Consider the following 19624-nt stretch of genomic DNA (forward strand, 5'->3'; position numbering starts at 1 on the left):
GCAATATATACAATATTAAAGGAAAAGTGGACCTAAGGCTGGATAAAATTGAACACATATTTCCATGTCTGACTTCCTACCATTTTGCACGCTGCTATTGATTTTCTCTGACACGCTCTTTTTATATTGAAGACGGTGGTTTTTTTTTTTTTCCCTCTGATAGAACCCGCAAGGAGAAATAGTAGCGTGAAAAAAGAATAGCAAAGTAATATTAAACCTGCCTGAAGTAAAAATGTAATGTAACACCTGTACTCAACAATTTCTGCTTGTAAATATATATATATACTTCTATTTAATAATACCCAGACTCTCACGGGTATTTGACCTCCAAAGTTAGAGAATCGTTGCGATTAACCAAGCTCGCACATGGATTTTTCTACTTTTATCATTGTAGCAATAGTCATAAAGTTTGCTGTGTTCTAACAGTTATGATTTAATTAAAAGGGTTTCTTCTAAGCAGCGATGGAGGTTCATATACTGTTCCATATCAGTATAGGGTATGGCTGCTACAAGCGAAGCGGTTTACATTACTTTACGAGTTTTGAAGAAAGACAAGAGCTGTGATCGGACATGAGAATAGCTAACACTGCTATCTTTTAAAGGAGTTGTCTCACATCAGCAAATCGCCTCCTTTGCTGGCTTGATTGCATTATTCCATCACATTATACACTGCTCATATCCAGGGGTTTCGACCAGCCTGCAATCCAGCAGCGTTGGTCACCCTTGCACATTATAGCAAAAAGTGCTGGCCTCTCTGATGGCCAGGACCGCGGGAGCGCACATGCGCAGCAGCTCCTGTCGCGGCCACCTCGTATCTTTGCTGCAGCGGTGGCCGTAACCTCTTCAAAAGAGCAGTGTATAATGCGATGGAAAAGTGAATCAAGCCAGCAAAGGAGGCAATGTGGACAATCACAATACATTAGTAAGTGCCTTGTAATTATTTTGTCTACATGATATCATTTACTAGACAACCCCTTTAAGACTATGCAGGAATTTATCACGAGGAGAACTCTTTGTCAGTTTTGCTTTGAGTTTGCTTTGCCACAACTTGTTGTTTGCACATTGTTTGGTAAATTTGGTACATCGTGACAGATAACACTTTTGTCTGGAGCTTTTACTCCTGTTTTTGCATGCCACCCATAACTGGAGTAAGAGGGTCATGTTTAGCTATTGAGCTATTGAGCTAAATCCACTTATAGTGGTCCACTATAGACTTTACCTTAACACATTGGTGACATCTTTTGTATTTTAAGTTTCATGCTCTCCATTATGATGACAATAAATGTTGGAATATATGTGCACAATATACTTCTTTATGCTGCCTATACTGTAGCACATACAAGGTGCTTAACGGGAACCTCTCACCATGAAAACACAAAGTAATCTGCAGGCAGAATGTTATAGAGCAGGAGGAGCGGAGCAGATTGCTGTATACACTGAGCAAAAATATAAACGCAACACTTTCGGTTTTGCTCCCATTTTGCATGAGCTGAATTCAAAGATCTAAAAACATTTTCTACATACACAAAAGACCCATTACGCTTAAATTTTGTTCACAAATCTGTCTATATCTGTGTTAGTGAGCACTTCTCCTTTGCCTAGAAAATCCATCCCACCTCACAAGTGTGGCATATCAAAATTAATATTGCACAGGTGTGCCTTAGACTGTCTACAATAAAAGGCCACTCTAAAATGTGCAGTTTTGCCTTACTGGGGGGGGGGGGGGGGGGGTGGTAAAAAAAAACTGTCAGCATCTGGTGTGGCCACCATTTGCCTCATGTCGTGCAACACATCTCCGTCACATAGAGTTGATCAGGTTGTTGATTGTGGCCTGTGTAATGTTGGTCCACTCCTCTTCAATAGCTGTGCCAAGTTGCAGAATATTGGCAGGAACTGGAACACGCTGTCGTATACGCCGATCCAGAGCATCCCAAGCATGCTCAATGGGTGACATGTCCGGTGAGTATGCTGGCCATGCAAGAACTGGGATGTTTTCAGCTTCCAGGTATTTTGTACAGATCCTTGCAATATGGGGCCGTGCATTATCATGCTGCAACATGAGGTGATGGTCGTGGATGAATGGCACAACAATGGGCCTCAAGATCTCGTCACAGTATCTCTGTGCATTCAAAATGCTATCAATAAAATGCACCTGTGTTCGTTGTCCATAACATACGCCTGCCCATACCATAACCCCACCTCTACCATGGGCCTTTCAATCCAAACATTGACGTCAGCAAACTGCTCACCCACACGACCCCACACACGCTGTCTGCCATCTGCCCTGAACAGTGAAAACCGTGACTCATCCGTGAAACAGAAAGCCTCTACAATGTGCCAGACGGCATCGATTGTGAGCATTTGCCCACTCAAGTCGGTTACGACGACGAACTGTAGTCAGGTCCAGACCCTAATGAGGACGACGAGCATGCAGATGAGCTTCCCTGAGACGGTTTATGAAGTTTGTGCAGAAATTCTTTGGTTATGCAAACCGATTGTTGCGGTAGCTGTCCGGGTGGCTGGTCTCAGACAAACATGGAGGTAAAGATGCTGGATGTGGAGGTCCTGAGCTGGTGTGGTTACACGTGGTCTGCGGTTGTGAGGCCGGTTGGATGTACTGCCAAATTCTCTGAAATGCCTTTGGAGACGGCTTATGGTAGAGAAATGAACATTCATTGCACGGCCAACAGCTCTAGTAGACATTCCTGCAGTCAACATGCCAATTGCACGCTCCCTCAAATGTTACAACATCTGTGGCATTGTGCTGTGTGATCAAACTGCACATTTCAGAGTGGTCTTTTATTGTGGGCAGTTTAAGGCACACCTGTGCAATATTCATGCTGTCTAATCAGTACCTTGATATGCCACACCTGTGAGGTGGGTGGATTATCTCAGCAAAGGAGAAGTGTTCACTAACACAGATTTAGACAGATTTGTGAACACTATTTGAGAGTAATGGGTCTTTTGTGTATGTAGAAAATGTTTCAGATCTTTGAGTTCAGCTCATGCAAAATGGGAGCAAAACCGAAAGCATTGCATTTATATTTTTGCTCAGTGTAGTTTTATTGGAAAAATTTCTGTATAATTTGAAATGTATTTATTTAAATTCCTGCTCATTCTGGGCTTTGCAGTCCAGGAGGCGGTCCTATAAGTGATTGACAGCTATCTGTATACACAGTTATAGAGGCAAGGCTGTCAATCACTGATAGGACCGCCTCCTGGACTGCAAAGCCCAGAATGAGCATTTAAATGAAATATTAGTTTTACTGAATCTTTTTTCATAAAACTATATATCAATCTGCTCAGCTTTTCCTGCTCTATAAAATGCTAGGATATCCCATCAATGTCAGCTAGGTGTGGGTCCTACCTCTAGGACCTGCTGTTATCTACAGTGAATGAGAGGGCATTGTGCATGTGTGGCTTGCTCTCCTTTCATTTACAGTATATGGGAGTTTAAAAAATATTTTTGAAACACCCATAGTGGTGAATAGAGATGAGCGAACTTCTAAAAAATTTGATTCGGCCTGTTCGCCAAATTTTCTCCCAAAATTTGTTTTAATCCGAATATGTTTACAATGAATCTCGATAAAAAGGGCTATTTCCAGGCCGCATAGAGCCTTTATATGGGCGTAGAACACTGTGCCTTGCAGTGACACGCATAAGGAGTGCATTGGAGTAGTGAAGTAATAATGTCAGTCAGTATGACATGCAGATTACAGGCGTCGCTATTAGAATCACTTCACACTTCACTTATTTGAGGCCAAAACTGACCAAATAACTCAAGTATTAACTTAGCCTTACAGGTCCATGTTAGTTTACACCCTCGTCAGCTGATTCTACATAGATGTCTACAGAACGCTTATACAAGTAGAGCACCCCCCCCCCCCCCCCCGACAGAGTGGAGAGGGTGTCAGCAGTAAGTTTGTTTTGAAGTCACTGATTATTTTGCCCTTCCTCTGATCCGTCAGAACAATAACCCCCAAAAAACGGATCCTGTCTGTGGAGCATACGACTTCACTCGGTCAGCATTTGCTCAGTTATCCAGTAATCCATGAGTATTGGTAATGCCCAAAAAAACAGGAGTGGATATAAAACAGAGATGACACGTGAATGGAATATTTGCATGTCTTCTGTGTTTTGTACCCACTCCTGCTTTTGGCTACCAAATCATAAGCCAATTCTGATGCAACCATACAGACCAGCATCAGGAGGCCACAAAGTGTCACAGTGACATAGTGTGGAGATGGCAGCATCAGGAGGCCACAGAAGTGCCATGGTGACATAATGTAGACATGGCCGCAACAGCAGCAGCAGCATGATACCACAGAGTGGCACGGTGACACAGTGTGGAGATGGATGATCTAATCTGATGCATCAGGCATTTGTGGGTGGAAATCCTTGCTAATCCACACCTGAGTCATCTTGACAAAAGTAAGTCTCTACACATTTAGGGTGGATAGGCGAGTTCTTCTTGGGGTAACTATGGCCCCCGCCGCACTAAACACCCGCTCTGATAGCACACTACTGGCCGAGCAGGCCAGCTTTTCCAGAGCAAACTCTGCCAGTAGCGGCCACAAATCTAGTTTGGCTGCTCAGTAATCCAGCAGATCTTCTATGATGGCTAGCAGGGTGCTGTCCAAGTATGCCACCACCTGCTGGTTCAGGTCCTGCTCCAGGTCTACCTGCTGCTGCTGGTGAGTAGTTTCTTCACCATGCGGATGAATAAAACTGCTCATCCGCGACCTTAGACTCAGGCTGCTGGTGCTGCTGTCACTTGCGACGAAGACGAAGATCCAGTCAACCAATCAAGAACCGCTGGGTTGCTGGTTAAGACACGACCGCTAGCTGATATGTGGACCTGAGGCTTCGGGAAGAAACCCCTGCTGCCACGCCCTCTTACTCTGCTGCGACCTGTGCCTGCGCCGGAATCATTTATGCCTCTGACACTCCCCTGTGCAGGGCCTGGCACTTCTCTGTCTGACATACTTTTTACTGAACTAAATAAATTAAAAGCAAATTAAAATACCCCTAAAAGCGCCAAATATTTTTTTTTTACTGAGATAGGCAACTAAAGGATTTGAAATTGGCAACAAAACGATTTCAGTGTAAATAACAGCAAAAGTGAACTGCGTATATATTTCTCGTATTGGACTAAAATAGGCCACTAAACAATTTCTGAGTAAATAACAGAAAAAGTGAACTGCAAATATTTTTCTCTTTTTCTCTAGAAATATGACAATAAACGCTTTTAGCGCAAATAACACCAAATGTGAACTGCGTCTATTTTTCTCGTATTGTAGTGAAATATGACAAGAAACGCTTTTAGCGCAAATAACTGCAAATATGAACTTGGTCTATTTTTATCTTTTTCCCTAGAAATATGGCAATAAACGCTTTTAGTGCAAATAACAACAAAAGTGACCTGCGTAAATATTTCTCGTATTGTAGTGAAATAGGCCTCTAAATATCAGCGCAGTTAACAGCAAAAGTGACCTGCGTATATATTTATCTTTTTCCACAGATAAAAGCCACTAAAGGCTTTTCAACATAGCACTTGCACCTCAATAACTAATTGCTGGAATGACAGAGCTTTATAACTGGATCCCCAAGTTATATTTCCCTGCACTTGTAAATCGCTTTTTTCACAAAGAGGATTTTCCTATGACTCTCCCTAGCATCTGCACACATCTCTCCCTGCCTATCAAATGATTAATCTCACTATCCTTTCCCATGCATTAGTAAATCGCTTCTTTCCTTTTTTTTTTTTTACAATTAGTTTTTCTTTCACTCTCCCTAGCGCCTGCATGCACGTCTGTTCCATGAACAAAGTACAATAGTGAATGGCAGACTCTAAGAAGGCCGCGGTATTTATAGGGCTGTGACATCACCAGGCTGGCTGGCTGCTGATTGGCTGCATGCATGGCATTATGGGTCATCCAGCCTTCCCAGAGTTCCTTGCCCCATGTCCTCACACGTGTAGCCGCCATTTTAGCCACCATTATAGCCGGCTGGCCACCATGTAAGGAAAAATTGCGATTTGTTACCATGAAGCGCGAGGAAATTCGCATTCGCTCAGAAGCAAATTTTTTCTGACATTTGGAACGAATTAGACTTTGTCAGCTTAGATTTGCTAATCTCTAGTGGTGAACAGAGGGTGGCTGCGCATGCCTGGCCGATTTTGTTTGGAGGTTCCATTCTGGGATAGAAGTGGGCCCAGACATGTGGCTCACACCTATCTGATATTGATTAAATTTCCGAGGGATATACCATCAATGTCCCAGGTGGGAGTAGCCTTTTAATATACTGTTCTGAGTATGCATTCTTTATAAATATCACTTAACTGTGTTTTTAGGATTAGGAAAAGGATCTATTTTTGTCTAGAAACAGTGCCACATCTGTCAATGGGCTGTATTTGGTATTGCAGCTTATCCATAGTCAAAAGGAGCTGAAATGAAATAACAAATGGAACTCATAGATGTGGTGCTGTAACTGGGAAAAAACTAATCCCTTTTCTAATCTTGAACAATCCCTTTAAGCATGATGAAAAGTTAACATATATGTTTAAATATTAATGCACATCTTTATAATACTGAATGTTTCTAATTTAGGTAATGCATTGTCAAACTGTTGTTCTTGGGGTAGACATAACTATTATTCTGTAGTGTCACCATGAAGATTCAGAAAGCATGCAGCCTAAAAGTAAAAACCATTATGTGGCTTTAGTTCCATTGTACACAAAAACTGACAACAGATTCTGGTTCCTGTTTTTATTGATGGTGGCATATTTTACCAGACGACCACCATGACGTGTGTCATTGTAGACAAAATCTGCCAGGGAATGACCATTTATGTCTGATGTCTAGCCAAAACCAAGTACAATTTAGGACTCACAAATCTAAAAGTTTTCCAGACATTGGTTTTGCTGGACACGCACATTCTTGGTCACCTGAACTGTACTCATATGCTCCTGTCGAAAACAATGGGAAATACCTCCGAGGCTTTGGTCACACAATGTGTCAGTAACCCCTTCAAGCTCCTTATTAATTCCTGGTCTGATAGAAAAATACCACTAAACTAGTGCTTATTACATGTAATCCAGATCACTGCCATAATGATACACTACATTATATACTTTCCTAAACTCGTTCATTCAATATCTCACTTCCTTCCCTGCAGGCAGTGACCATTATATTTTACACATGGGTTCCAGCTGGTTTCCATTCTCCCCTTCAAAACATATTTGAACACACAGATTGAAGGCGAGACGCTTTATCTAATGTAGTCAACTTTTAGCAAATAAGCCGATACTCTTTCCTACTCACATGTTTTATTAATAGTGGTTGATTATATCAGGGAATGAGTACAATACTTCACTGGCAAGAAGGTTTTTATGTGCTCTGCTCTACTGGAATGCCTCAGTTGTAGACCCCCAAGGAAACAGTAGTTCAGAAAAAAGCAATTAGATCACACAAGGTACTTGTCTGCTAAGGCAGAATCATGTCAGTAGTATGTATACCCAAATTGATTCAAAATTAATTGAATTTGCTAAGAATTTACTCCAAAAATTCAAATTCTGTTGAATCCAAAACTTTAGCGATACATTTTCATTCTCCAGACTTTATTTTCAAAACTTTTGCGATTCAAAAGGGCAGCCATCATTTTACACATCGGAAGACAGACAAGTAGGCATCTGCTACCAAAAACTGGATCATTTTTGGACTTTTTTAAGTAAAAAAATATCCCACCATGGGGTGTGTTTTTAATAAGACCATTTGTCACTCAGACCTTACTAATGTTGTCTTGGCTTTAAAAAGTGGCAAAGAGGGGTTAGATACAGTCAAAAAGGAGACCTCAGGGTGTCATACATGACTTCTCAGGGCAATTGATGCACTTTTGATTTGGGTCAAATTTATTCAGATTAGATAACAGGCGTGTGCAAATCGTACTCGAAACTAATTTTAAGAAATTCGCTCATCTCTAATCAGTATGTAAAAGTAGCACCATATATATTATTTGTGTATGAAAACAAAAAGAAATTAAAGTCTATCAACTTGTATAAACTTATGTAATTATATATGTCCTATTAACGGAACTGTCTTGAATTCTATTAAAGTATCGTTTAAAATGAAAATATCTTCTTTCAACAGGTACTACTGGGACAACAAGCCCAACAAGCCAAAGAGAGCTTACCTCCAAAAGAAGAGACCCCATCAGTCCCCCCTCCATCAGAAGACAGCTGTACCAAAAAGCCAAGGTCTCGAACCAAAATTTCATTAGAAGCACTAGGCATCCTACAGAGCTTCATCCATGACGTGGGCCTCTACCCAGACCAAGAAGCCATCCACACACTCTCAGCTCAGTTAGATCTGCCTAAACACACCATCATCAAATTTTTCCAGAACCAGCGTTACCACGTCAAACACCATGGTATACTCAAAGAGCATCTGGGCATAGCAGTGGATGTGGCTGAATACAAAGATGAGGAGCTTCTGACTGAATCAGAAGAAAATGACAGCGAAGAAGGCATGGAGGAAATGTATACAGTAGAACAGAGCGAGGAAAGCAGTGGACATGCCAAGGCTAATTTATCTGAGGTGGATCAGAGATAATAAAACTTACTGTCATCATAAACAACAACAGCAATACAGATGTGCAAGAGAAAATCACTTTTATTACTTGTTGTAATGTTCAATCTCTTCCCCGAGAGTGGGGAACACAAAAGTTTTTTTTGTATTGCTCTCTTGAAAACTTGCCTTTACACTTGAGTGTGGACATCTGACTGGAAGAGAACTGGTAAAAACTATATCTTCAATCATCTTGCACTTACAGTGATGATTTAAGCAAATTACAGGACCTCAAGATTGATAAAATCAATGAAGGAAAGTATTTATATATCTAGGTATACATATATGTGTATTTATGTATGCATATTTGTATATACACTCATAGAGGTGTGTGCCTGCGTGGTATACTTGCTATGCATATAGCATGTGTACAAACACACATGCATACATACCGATGATGCATGGGAAGCAAACATTTCATTCCGAACATATAGACTGTGAAATGAGTTTCTTACAGAAAAAAAAGAAAGAAAAAAAGACTGGCCTATGTATTAATACCACTGTGCAGTGAGAAGCTTTGGGTTTCCTCCTCAACAGACTGCTTGCTCTCATTGAGTGGTTATTTTTTTCCATGTTTCTTTTTATTTTTCTTGTGTTTATTCTTGATTTATGTTTTTTCTTAGTCTCTGCTTTTTGTTCTGGCCGCATGGTGGATAACTTTTATTTAAAGGTATGTGTTTGAAAGTAAAACTTAAAAAAAATGCAATAAAAATATATAATATTACAAATGCATCAAAAAGTTGTTCATGCTTAAACATCAGCAACAGTGGTGTAAAGCACGTGATTCTGTTCTGTAAGCAGCAGTGGGGGGATTGTTTTGTTCTCTGTCATTGAAGTGATGAAATACATAGTAAAATAACATTTGATATCCTTTACTATTCATTTTATTCATTTTTACACCTACAAATGTTATTTTTTTTTCTCAAGGAGTATATGTCACAAAGCAAAACACAGTTAAAGTAGGACATATAGTATATGATGCCCCTATAGAGGTGGGACTGTGGAGTTTCAAAGTGTCAAATGGTCCCCATCCAAAAATGAAGATTGGGGGATTGTAGGGCTGCAGGAATATTTATATCTAGTTTTCCGAATATGCTAGTCATATTCCTCTGCCTGAAGTCTTGTAGACCAATAAAATCAACAACTTCATGCACTTGTAACCTGCAGAATTGTTCAAAGCAAAACTGCCTTTCATGTGGTGGGGAGAACCAAACTTTGAGTCCTTACAGTGCTTATGACTGGTCATGGCGAGTCGAAAATATGCGCTATGTGACCATAGGGCAAGCTAGATTTTCAGATTCCTTGAAGGGCTTAAAGGGCATCTGTCAGCAGATTTGTACCTACATATGAAACTGGCTGATCTGTTACATGTGCACTTGGCAGTTTAGGGCGCCAGTGTTGGTCCTGTGTTCATATCTGCCCACATTTCTGAGAGAAATGAAGTTTTAATACATGCAAAAGAGCCTCTAGGAGCAACGGGGGTGTTGCCGTTACACCTAGAGGCTCTGATTGCCAGGGCCAGGCAGTGAAAACATCATCATGCCTCGCCCTGTCAATCACTGTTCCACTGTTGTATGTATTTTAATGATTTGCTAAACCCAGATGCAACCTGATCTGCACTTATTCAACAGCTTTTTATGCTCTGATGCTTCCCCTTGCTCTGCACTGAATTGCACAGGGCAAGGACATTTTCTTGAGATCCAGTGATGTACCAGGCTCTCCATGGGTAAGCTAGATGGAGGCTTCCACGTAGCAGTGAGCACGGTGATGTCATTGGCACTAATGGGCGGTCTTTAGCACTGCCCTAGCCTGTTTTTACAGGCTAGGGCAGCAGTAAAGACCACCCATTAGAGCCATTGATGTCACTCTGAACATTGCTAGGCGGAAGCTACTATTAATTCACTATTCCTACTACATGTCTGATGTCAGACTGTATAAGAAAAAGCACAAAGATGAAAGAAGATGCTGATCATGTAGAGGTATATAAACCTGTTGGATGCCGGTGGAGGCGAGAAGATTAAAAAGCTATAATTTGTACTGCACTTTATCACTAACAGTTCTGCTACCTAACAAAAACAGGTTTACACATGTCCACAAATGATTCGTTCATCAGGAGAAAGATCTCCATGTGAGTTTTTACTGGGCAAAAATTCCTTACACATTTCAAAAACATACCGGTCATAGAGGTGAGTGAATAGATTCAAAAATGTATAATTCAACCCAAATTTAAAAACGAAAATTATGATCGGACCAAATTCAAAATTTGTGTGATTAATTGGAGGGTGAAATTTTCAGGCAGTCAGAGTCACTTTTGATTCGGGTTGAATTTATTCTAACCTGAATGGAATCAGACAGTTGAGTTTGCCAAATTGGACTACTCTACAGGTAGGTTAACTTGCTTCCTAGGAAATAGGGCTATGTGTGTGTCTGAGATAAGGAAAATTAGATTGTGATCTCCATGTACTATATGTATGATGACAATTTCTGTACAGCGCTGCAGAATATGTGGACGCCATATAAGCTGCATAAATATTGCCGCAAAGTTTCATTTATAAGTGGACCCAGAGAAGCAAGAATAAAATATTTATGTGTTTTGTATGAATAACTGAAACTATCTCTATATTCTCTTGAAATTATCTTTTCAATATTCTAGGTGTCATTCGATTCTTTTGATCTTGTAGATTGCTTTGCTAATTTTTACATTTTCTTACCTGAAATTGAGAAGAAGAAAAAAAAACTAATATAATAAAATGAATGCAGGTTTACTTCAAAGAAATCTGATATTGTACTGCACAGTGATATGCATCTCTCGATGGGATTCAGTGCTTTCAGACAGTACACAACGTTCCATCTTGGTCCATAGTCAAAGCAACACAAAATTCTCAGATATAAAAAGGTGTACTGTATTATGGCTGTAACTTGATGGTTGCTACACTGTAACAGCGAGGGAGATTGCAACTGGGATAAGACAAGGGTATAACAAGTAATATTGGGGTCTCATGGCAAAAATAGCATTTTAACATTTAACATATTTGTAAAGAATTTTTGATGACTTTAAAATTTTCCATGTCAATATCTATATTTAAACAAAACCATTAAATTCTGCCGTTTTCACACTGGTCACTAAAGCATAATAATAGGTTTCACTTCTGGTTCTGTACAGATCACTTTACTGCAGTTATCTGCTTATCTGTTATTTTGATCCTGCCTGTAATGATATCACCTCTGAGTATAGATTTGGCAGGTCCCACCATTCACAATAGGTGACTGTCAGAGATTATCTTTTCTTTCCTTGTTCAATGACCTCTGCACAGGGCACAGAGCGTGCCTCCTCCTCCTGACCAGTGTGTCTATGGCCCACGGGGCTGCCATAAAGCAATTTTCTTAATGCTTTCTAAATGCTGTAAAGAACAGCTCAGACAAGATGGCCACCCCCATAATTATCTAGAAAATAGAATAAAGAAATCTACAATCAGAAAATAAAAAAGTTTAGAAAAAAGGGAGATGTGTTGCTCTAGTGGTAAATGGCAGATACACTTTTAGTGACATATTCCCTTTAAACCTAATACTTTTGTCTAGAAATGCTCCAGTTTTCTACGCCATGCTAATGGAGTGATTTGGGGACTTTTTTGTGGCTTTCTAAAATAGTCCCAGTGATAATTTTGATGTGAAACTCATTACTAGAGATGAGCGAATCGAAGCTGACGAAGTGGAATTAGTTTGGAATTTCAGGAAAAATTTGATTCGAAACGAATGCGAATTTCCTCGCGCTTCGTGGTAACAAATCGCAATTTTTTACTAAAATGGCAGCTACACATGTGAGGATTGAGGACATGAGGCATGGAACTCTAGGAAGGTGGGATCACCCAGATTGACATGCCTGGGTGCAGCCAATTAGCAGCCAGACGGCCCTATTAAGTCAAAGCCCGATAAATGCCAAAGCCTGATAAAAGCCATTTTATTTTCTGCCATTTTCCAGCGTTCAGAGTGCAGGTACAGACGTGTGAAGGCGATAGGGACAGCAATTGGAAAAAAAACGTATTGTCGGGAAAAAAAGACAGAAAAAATGATTTATAAGTGCAGGGAAAGGATGGGGAGGAATCATTTCAAAGCATCTTAGTCCAGGGAGAGATGTCAGAAAGCGCTAGTGACATTGGTAGGAAAGTGATTTACAAGTGCAGGGAATGATTATTTGGGGATCCAAATAATCATTAGACAGCTCTGTCATTGCAGCTTTTTGTTATTGGGCTGCAAGTGTTATGTTGAAAAGCCTTTAGTGGCTTATTATATCTTAGTATACTACAAGAAAAATATATATGCATTTCACTTCTGTAGTTATTTCTGGTGAAAGCACATAGGGGCGTATTTCAGCAACAAAAAAATATATAAACGCACTGCACTGTTGCAGTTATTTCTGGTGAAAGCATATAGGGGTGTATTTCAGTAAAAATAAATAAATATATACGCACTGCTCTGTCGCAGTTATTTCTGGTGAAAGCGTATAAGGGCGTATTTCAGTACAACAGGAAATATATATACGCACTTCACTCTTTATTTTTTTTCTGGTCAAAGCATATAGTGGCCTATCTTAGTCCAACAAGAAATATATATTCTCAGGTCACTTTTGCAGTCATTTCTGGCAAAAGCATATAGGGTCATATTTCAGTAAAAAAAAAGAAAAATATATACGCACTGCACTGTGCAGTTATTTCTGGTGAAAGCGTATATGGGCGAATTTCAGTACTGCAAGAAATATATACACACTTCACTGTTGCAGTTATATCTGGTAAAGCCTTTACTGGCTTTTTGCAGTATAAAAATAAATATACATTCGCTGATGCACTTACATGTAGAAAAACCTTTACTGACGTATATATCATTAGAAAAAGAAATATACATTCACCATGCGTTCCTGCACTTATATCTTGAAAAACCTTTATTGACGTATATAAGTAGAAAAATAAAAATATATTCAGCATTCACTGTTGTAGTTATATGTGGTAAAGCCTTTAGTGGCGTATTTCAGTAGAAAAATAAAGATATATTCAGCATTCAGCGTTGCAGTTATATGTGGGAAAGTATTTTTTGCGGTATAGACCGAATTACGTTGTGGTGAAAATTTGTATTTACATTTCACACACTGCGCGCTTACGTGATGACAAGAGCGGCACACCAATACAGGTGAATACGCTATGCACTAACCCTGCACAAAAATGCTAACTAATTCACACCAGCCCTCATCTATCTGCGGTATTGCTTACTGGACACTACGTGGACTTCTCTGTAGCACAGAAACTGCACAAGGACCAAGTCTCACTCTTTCAGCACGGACCTACTTCCTCCCCTACGTCCCGTTGACTTCAGATCACTCCGCCTCCGGCGCAGTTTTTTTTTTTAAACTTACAACTTATAACGTGGAAAAATGAAAATATACTCAGCGTTCACTGTTCCAGTTATATGTGATAAAGCCTTTAGTGGCGTATTTCAGTAGAAAAATAAAGATATATTCAGCATTCAGCATTGCAGTTATGTGGGAAAGTATTTTTTGCAGTATAGACCGAATTACGTTGTGGTGAAAATTTTTATTTACGTTTCATACACTGCGTGCTTGCGTGATGACAAGAGCGGCGCACCAATACAGGTGAATACGCTATGCACTAACCCTGCACAAAAATGCGAACTAATTCACACCAGCCCTCATCTATCTGCGGTATTGCTTACTGGACACTACGGGGACTTCTTTGTAGCACAGAAACTGCACAAGGACCAAGTCTCACTCTTTCAGCACGGACCTACTTCCTCCACTACGTCCCGTTTACTTCAGATCACTCTGCCTTAGGCGCATATTTTTTTTTTAAACTTACAACTTATAACGTGGAAAAATAAAAATATACTCAGCGTTCACTGTTCCAGTTATATGTGGTAAAGCCTTTAGTGGTGTATATCAATAGAAAAAGAAAAAGATATTAGGCGTTCAGCGCGGCAGTTATATGCGGTAAACTCTTTTGGGACTTATTTTGGTGGGGAAAAAAATTGCATTCAGCATTAAGCGCTGCATTTATATGCGGTAAAATCTTTTTTGAATTATATCGGTGGACAAAAAATCTTGTATTCAGCAATAAGTGCTGCACTTATATACGGTAAAATCTTTTTTAAATTATATCGGTGGAAAAAAATCTTGTATTCAGCATTAAGCGCTGCACTTATATGCAGTAAAATCTTTTTTGAATTATTTAGGTGGGCAAAAAATCTTGTATTCAGCATTAAGCGCTGCGGTGATATGCGTTAAAATATTTTTTTTTTATTATTTCAGTGGACAAAAATATCTTGTATTTAGCATTAAGCGCTGCACTTATATGCGGTAACATTTTTTAAAATTATTTCAGTGGACAAAAAAATCTTGTATTCAGCATTAAGCGCTGCACTTATATGCGTTAAAATCTTTTTTTTATTATTTCGGTGGAAATACAAATTTTTCTCATCTCTTTATTAGCATCAGACACACTAACTTTACGCCCCCCAGCTATAAATATAAGTGGTGCAAGCACCACCTAGGGGCAAATAAAGGTAAATGACACTGCCAGCCTGTTAAAGGGAATTACAGCATGATACCACAAAACATTTGTTATGACATTTAGCAAGAGTTTAAAGTGCCCAAATATAGCACATAGTGGGACACTGCATCAAGATGAATCAGAAGTGGATCAGCCAGGATTTCCACCAATGCCTGATGCCTCAGACTAGATCATCCATGGTGTCACACCAACAATTTGACAAAAGAGACTGGTTTCTTCTGGCTACTTGCCTCAGCTACTATTCTGCTGCTGTTACCAGCCTGATGCCACACATCTGATGCCAAGTGCTCCTTCTTTCACCCACCATCTTCAGCGGGTATTGGTATTGCCACCCACCTCCACAGTATGTCACCTTGCCACTCTGGCCTCCTGATGCTGCCGCCACCTCCAGACTCTGTCATTGTGCCATTCTGGGGCCTCCTCATGCTGCAGCCACCTCCAGACTTTCTCATTGTATTGTGCGGCTCTGTGGTCTCCTCATGCTTCTGCCACCTCCAGACCCTGTCATTGGGCCACCCTGTGGTCTCCTCATGCTGCTTTCACCTCACCACTATGTCATAGGTCCACTCTGTGGACTTCTCATGCTGTTTCCACCCTCCCCACTTCATGACTGGTGGCTTTCGGCCTGGCTGACATCATCATTTATTTGACACATCTTTTGATCTGTCAGAAGAAAGTAAAAATCAGACACATAACGGATCCTGTCTGTGTACCAGCTTTAAGGCATGTATGGTCCCATCAGAATTGGCTTATGATTTGGTAGCCAAAAGCAGGAGTGGGTACAAAACACAGAAGACATGCAAATATTGCATTTACGTGTCATCTCTGTTTTAGATCCACTCCGTTTTATTTTGTTTTTTTTTGCTTTTAGCAATACTGATGGAATATAGAGCAAATGCTGACCGAGTGAAGGCGTATGCTCCGCAGACAGGATCCGTTTTTTCTGGGTAATTGTTCTGACGGATCAGAGAATAGGGAAAATTAATCAGTGATGTCAACACAAACTTACTGCTAACACCCTCTCCATTCTGCAGGGTGGCTCTACTTGTATAAACGTTTAATAGAACAGGTTCTGTAGACATCTACAGGTATGTAGAATCAGCTGATGAGGGTGTAAAAGGAGTGAGCTTCTTCTTGACGCTAACATCTACCTGTAAGGCTGAGTTAATACTTGAGTTATTTGGTCAGTTTTGGCCCGTATCTGCCCAAATAAGTTAAGTCTGCAGTGCAGAGCGACGCCTGTCATCTGCATGTGATATGGACTCACAGTATTATTTCACTACCAAAGCAGACTCCCTATGTGGGGCGTCACAGTGTTCTACACCACTATAAAGGCTCTCAGCAGACAGGAAATAGCAGTTTTTTAAATGTAATTCGCCTCAAAAAATTATTTGAATCGAACCAAATTTTTCCCGAAAAATTCGGCAAACCGGCGAATCGAATTTTTGAAAAATTCGCTCATCTCTACTCATTACCGTGCATAACCGCACCTACTGTCCCACCTACTTTTCAAAACTGGAATTAGTGGTGTGAGAATGTAAAAATTCACAACATTTTTGTGCAGAAAAGACAGAATTCTGGAGTGCAGGGCTTGTTAAACCCTCCCCACACACACACACACTTCCCAAGTATTTTCTCACTAAACCCTTGCACTTTGACAGCCTGAACAATTGTACAAAGGAGAACTCTCAATCGTGCAATCGCTAAATAGTTAAATAAAGGGACGATTTTTCTTGTGCATTTGATTATATTATGCTTCACAATGATAATGAATGTAAATCACTTTCTAGAGATTTTAGGTCACATTTTTACATCACAGAGATTTTCTACTTTTATTCATTGCTATCCAAATGTAAATCGGTTAATGCTGAAAATGACACTGTCCACCAGAGTTCATTGTCACATCCAACACTCCACATACAGGGGTCTTATTACTCTATCATACTATGAATTTTGAATGATTTTTGAAATTCTAATAGATGTATTGGATTAGAAAAGAGCGATCCCCCCCCCCCCCCCCCCCCCCCCCCCAGAAACAGCACCTCTCTTGTCCATGGTATGTGTCTGGTATGGTAGCTTAGCCCCGTTCAAGTAGAAAAAGTTGACCGCAAATCTAATCTCATACAATCCCTTTAAATGTGTGTGTTACAATTCAGTGAAACGTCAACCACAAGCTATGCCCTAACTATTTTCAGACATATTTCAGACGTATTGTGATACTTAGAGCATATCAAATATCTTGCATTAAAAGGACTTTTGGTTGGATGATGACACAGCTTGGGTACATTAGGCATCACTTATTTAAAGGGGTTATGCCATGATTGATATAAAAAAGGAAAATTAGATATCATATAGTATCTGACAATCGCTTTCTGAAACCAGCCCTATACTTCACATGGATCCAGAGATCTTCCCATTCATTGCTCCAAGTGTTCTTTCTAGATTTATTTCACGCTGGCATCTCAGGGTGTGTGTCCTTTCTCAGGGGGTGTATCCTTTAAAGTTGTAGATTTAAACTGAGCATATGCGACCACCTCAGTGAGATGGGCAAGAAATAAGGAAAAGAACAAACAGTAGGTGGCGCTATACAGATACATTTTATTGAGTCACTCAGTGGCTATACAATTTATTTTTTTATTACATACAATTACAAATGTGCTGTCTAGAAAAAGCTGAATCTTTTTTTATGGCAAAATCCCTTTAATAGCTTTCCTCCAAAGCCAATTATGCAGTAACTATTTGATTTATAATCAATGTGATCTCCATTCTACTTTCTATGGTGGCACTTCACAATCAGACAACTGTGTCTACAAGTCCTACCAGAGTCTCTGGGTGAAATCTGTGAGGTTCTGTATGGAGCTCAGCACCCCTGGGGCTGCACTTCTGGCACCTACAGCTGGCTGTCCTCAGGCGAACATAGACTGAAGAGTGGCTCATTCAAGTGAAAATGGCTTCTCATACATTTCTGTACTCTGCCAGTAATTCTCACTTAATAAATTTAACCATTAAGAAAAGTATTTTGTAACTTTCACAAAGATACTTTTCATTAAAAGATTTCTGAAATCCGAGAGGTCAATATACAATAACTTGTGCTTGTGCATCGATGCGGCTCAGGTCTTATGAGACTACTCTTTCTAAAGTGTCTACTTTTTTTTACTTTTACATTTTCTGTCCTTTTCAGATATGATCAGGTCTTTCACATTTAGTTATATACTGTATATCCATTGCATAACATTGATTATCTCATTAAACTGGCTCTTCTTAATGAGTGGAATATATTAGCAAGTAAACATCAGTTCTTGAAGCTCATGAGTTGGAAACAGGAAAAATGGGCAAGTGTGAGGATTTGAATGACTTCGGCAAGGGAAGATTGTGATGGCTAGACAACGAGGTTCCTGGTATTATAGATTGTGGTATGTTCCTGGTATGCGATGGTTTGTACCTACCAAAAGTGGTCCAACTAGGATGTACAACTACTGAACTGGTGATATGGTCATTTGTGCTCAAGACTCACTGATGCACCTGAGATGCAAAGGCTAGCATCTCTGGTCCAATCTCTCAGAAAAACTACTGTAACTCATTGCTAAATAAGTTACTGCTGGTTATGATAGAAAGTTGTTAGGACACACAGGACCTTGCTGTGTATGGTGCTGTGTAGCCACAGATCAGACGCTTGTCCATAACTTGTCCATAATTGAAAGCACCTACAGTACATTGGGAACAGGAGCATCAGAACTGAACATGGAGGAATGATTGAAGGCACTGTATAGAGCTTGTCGTTAGTCCCATCAGTCCCTGTCCTCATTGTGGCTCACAATCTAAATTCCAAAATTAATTTATCAGTAGTGCTGGGTGCGAATATTCGAATCGCAAACTTTAATCGCAAATATTGTCACTTCAAGAATTTGCGAAGATTTAGAATATAGTGCTATATATTCGTATTCACGAATATTCTAGAATTTTTTTTCATCATTGCTTGTGGGCCAATGAGAAGGCTGCAATGTCTTTGTCTGAGCTTAGCAACATCCCTAGCAACCAATAGGAAAGCTGCCTACCCCTTACTATATAAGAGCCTCCCCAGCAGCCACTTTCTGTAGTTTTATGGAGTTCTGAGAGAGACAGCAGTGTCATTGCTGTGATATCTGCTTTCCTGTGTCATTACATTAGATAGTTAGTTAGCTTATATATATATATAATACAGATAGTTAGTGGGGGATAGTCAGTGTAGGTTATATCCTGATATAGTGTAGGTTATATCCTGATATAGTGTAGGTTATATCCTGATATAGTAGTATGAGTAGAAACCAGTTTGGCCAATGCAACCAGGCACAAACATGTGGAGAATAAATAGACTCCGTGCAGACGACTCCGTGCAGACGTTAATGACTTGGTCTTCTTTCCCTAGATCCAATCCATGGAGCCCCC

At 40.0% G+C, this 19624-nt stretch overlaps 1 protein-coding gene across 2 annotated transcripts in view; it reads left to right on the plus strand.

Moving 5' to 3' along the window:
• Positions 1-9379, plus strand: part of SATB2 (SATB homeobox 2) — a 200700-nt gene extending 191321 nt beyond the window's left edge. For both annotated transcript variants that reach the window (XM_044304314.1, XM_044304316.1), the window contains one exon: positions 8148-9379. In XM_044304314.1, coding sequence (XP_044160249.1) covers positions 8148-8609 — 462 coding nt within the window. In that variant the 3' untranslated portion in view covers positions 8610-9379. The remainder of the gene's footprint in view (positions 1-8147) is intronic.
• Positions 9380-19624: the final 10245 nt, after the last annotated feature.

The sequence above is a fragment of the Bufo gargarizans genome, chromosome 8 (genome assembly GCF_014858855.1).
Source record: "Bufo gargarizans isolate SCDJY-AF-19 chromosome 8, ASM1485885v1, whole genome shotgun sequence".
In the NCBI taxonomy this organism is placed as follows: Eukaryota; Metazoa; Chordata; class Amphibia; order Anura; family Bufonidae; genus Bufo; species Bufo gargarizans.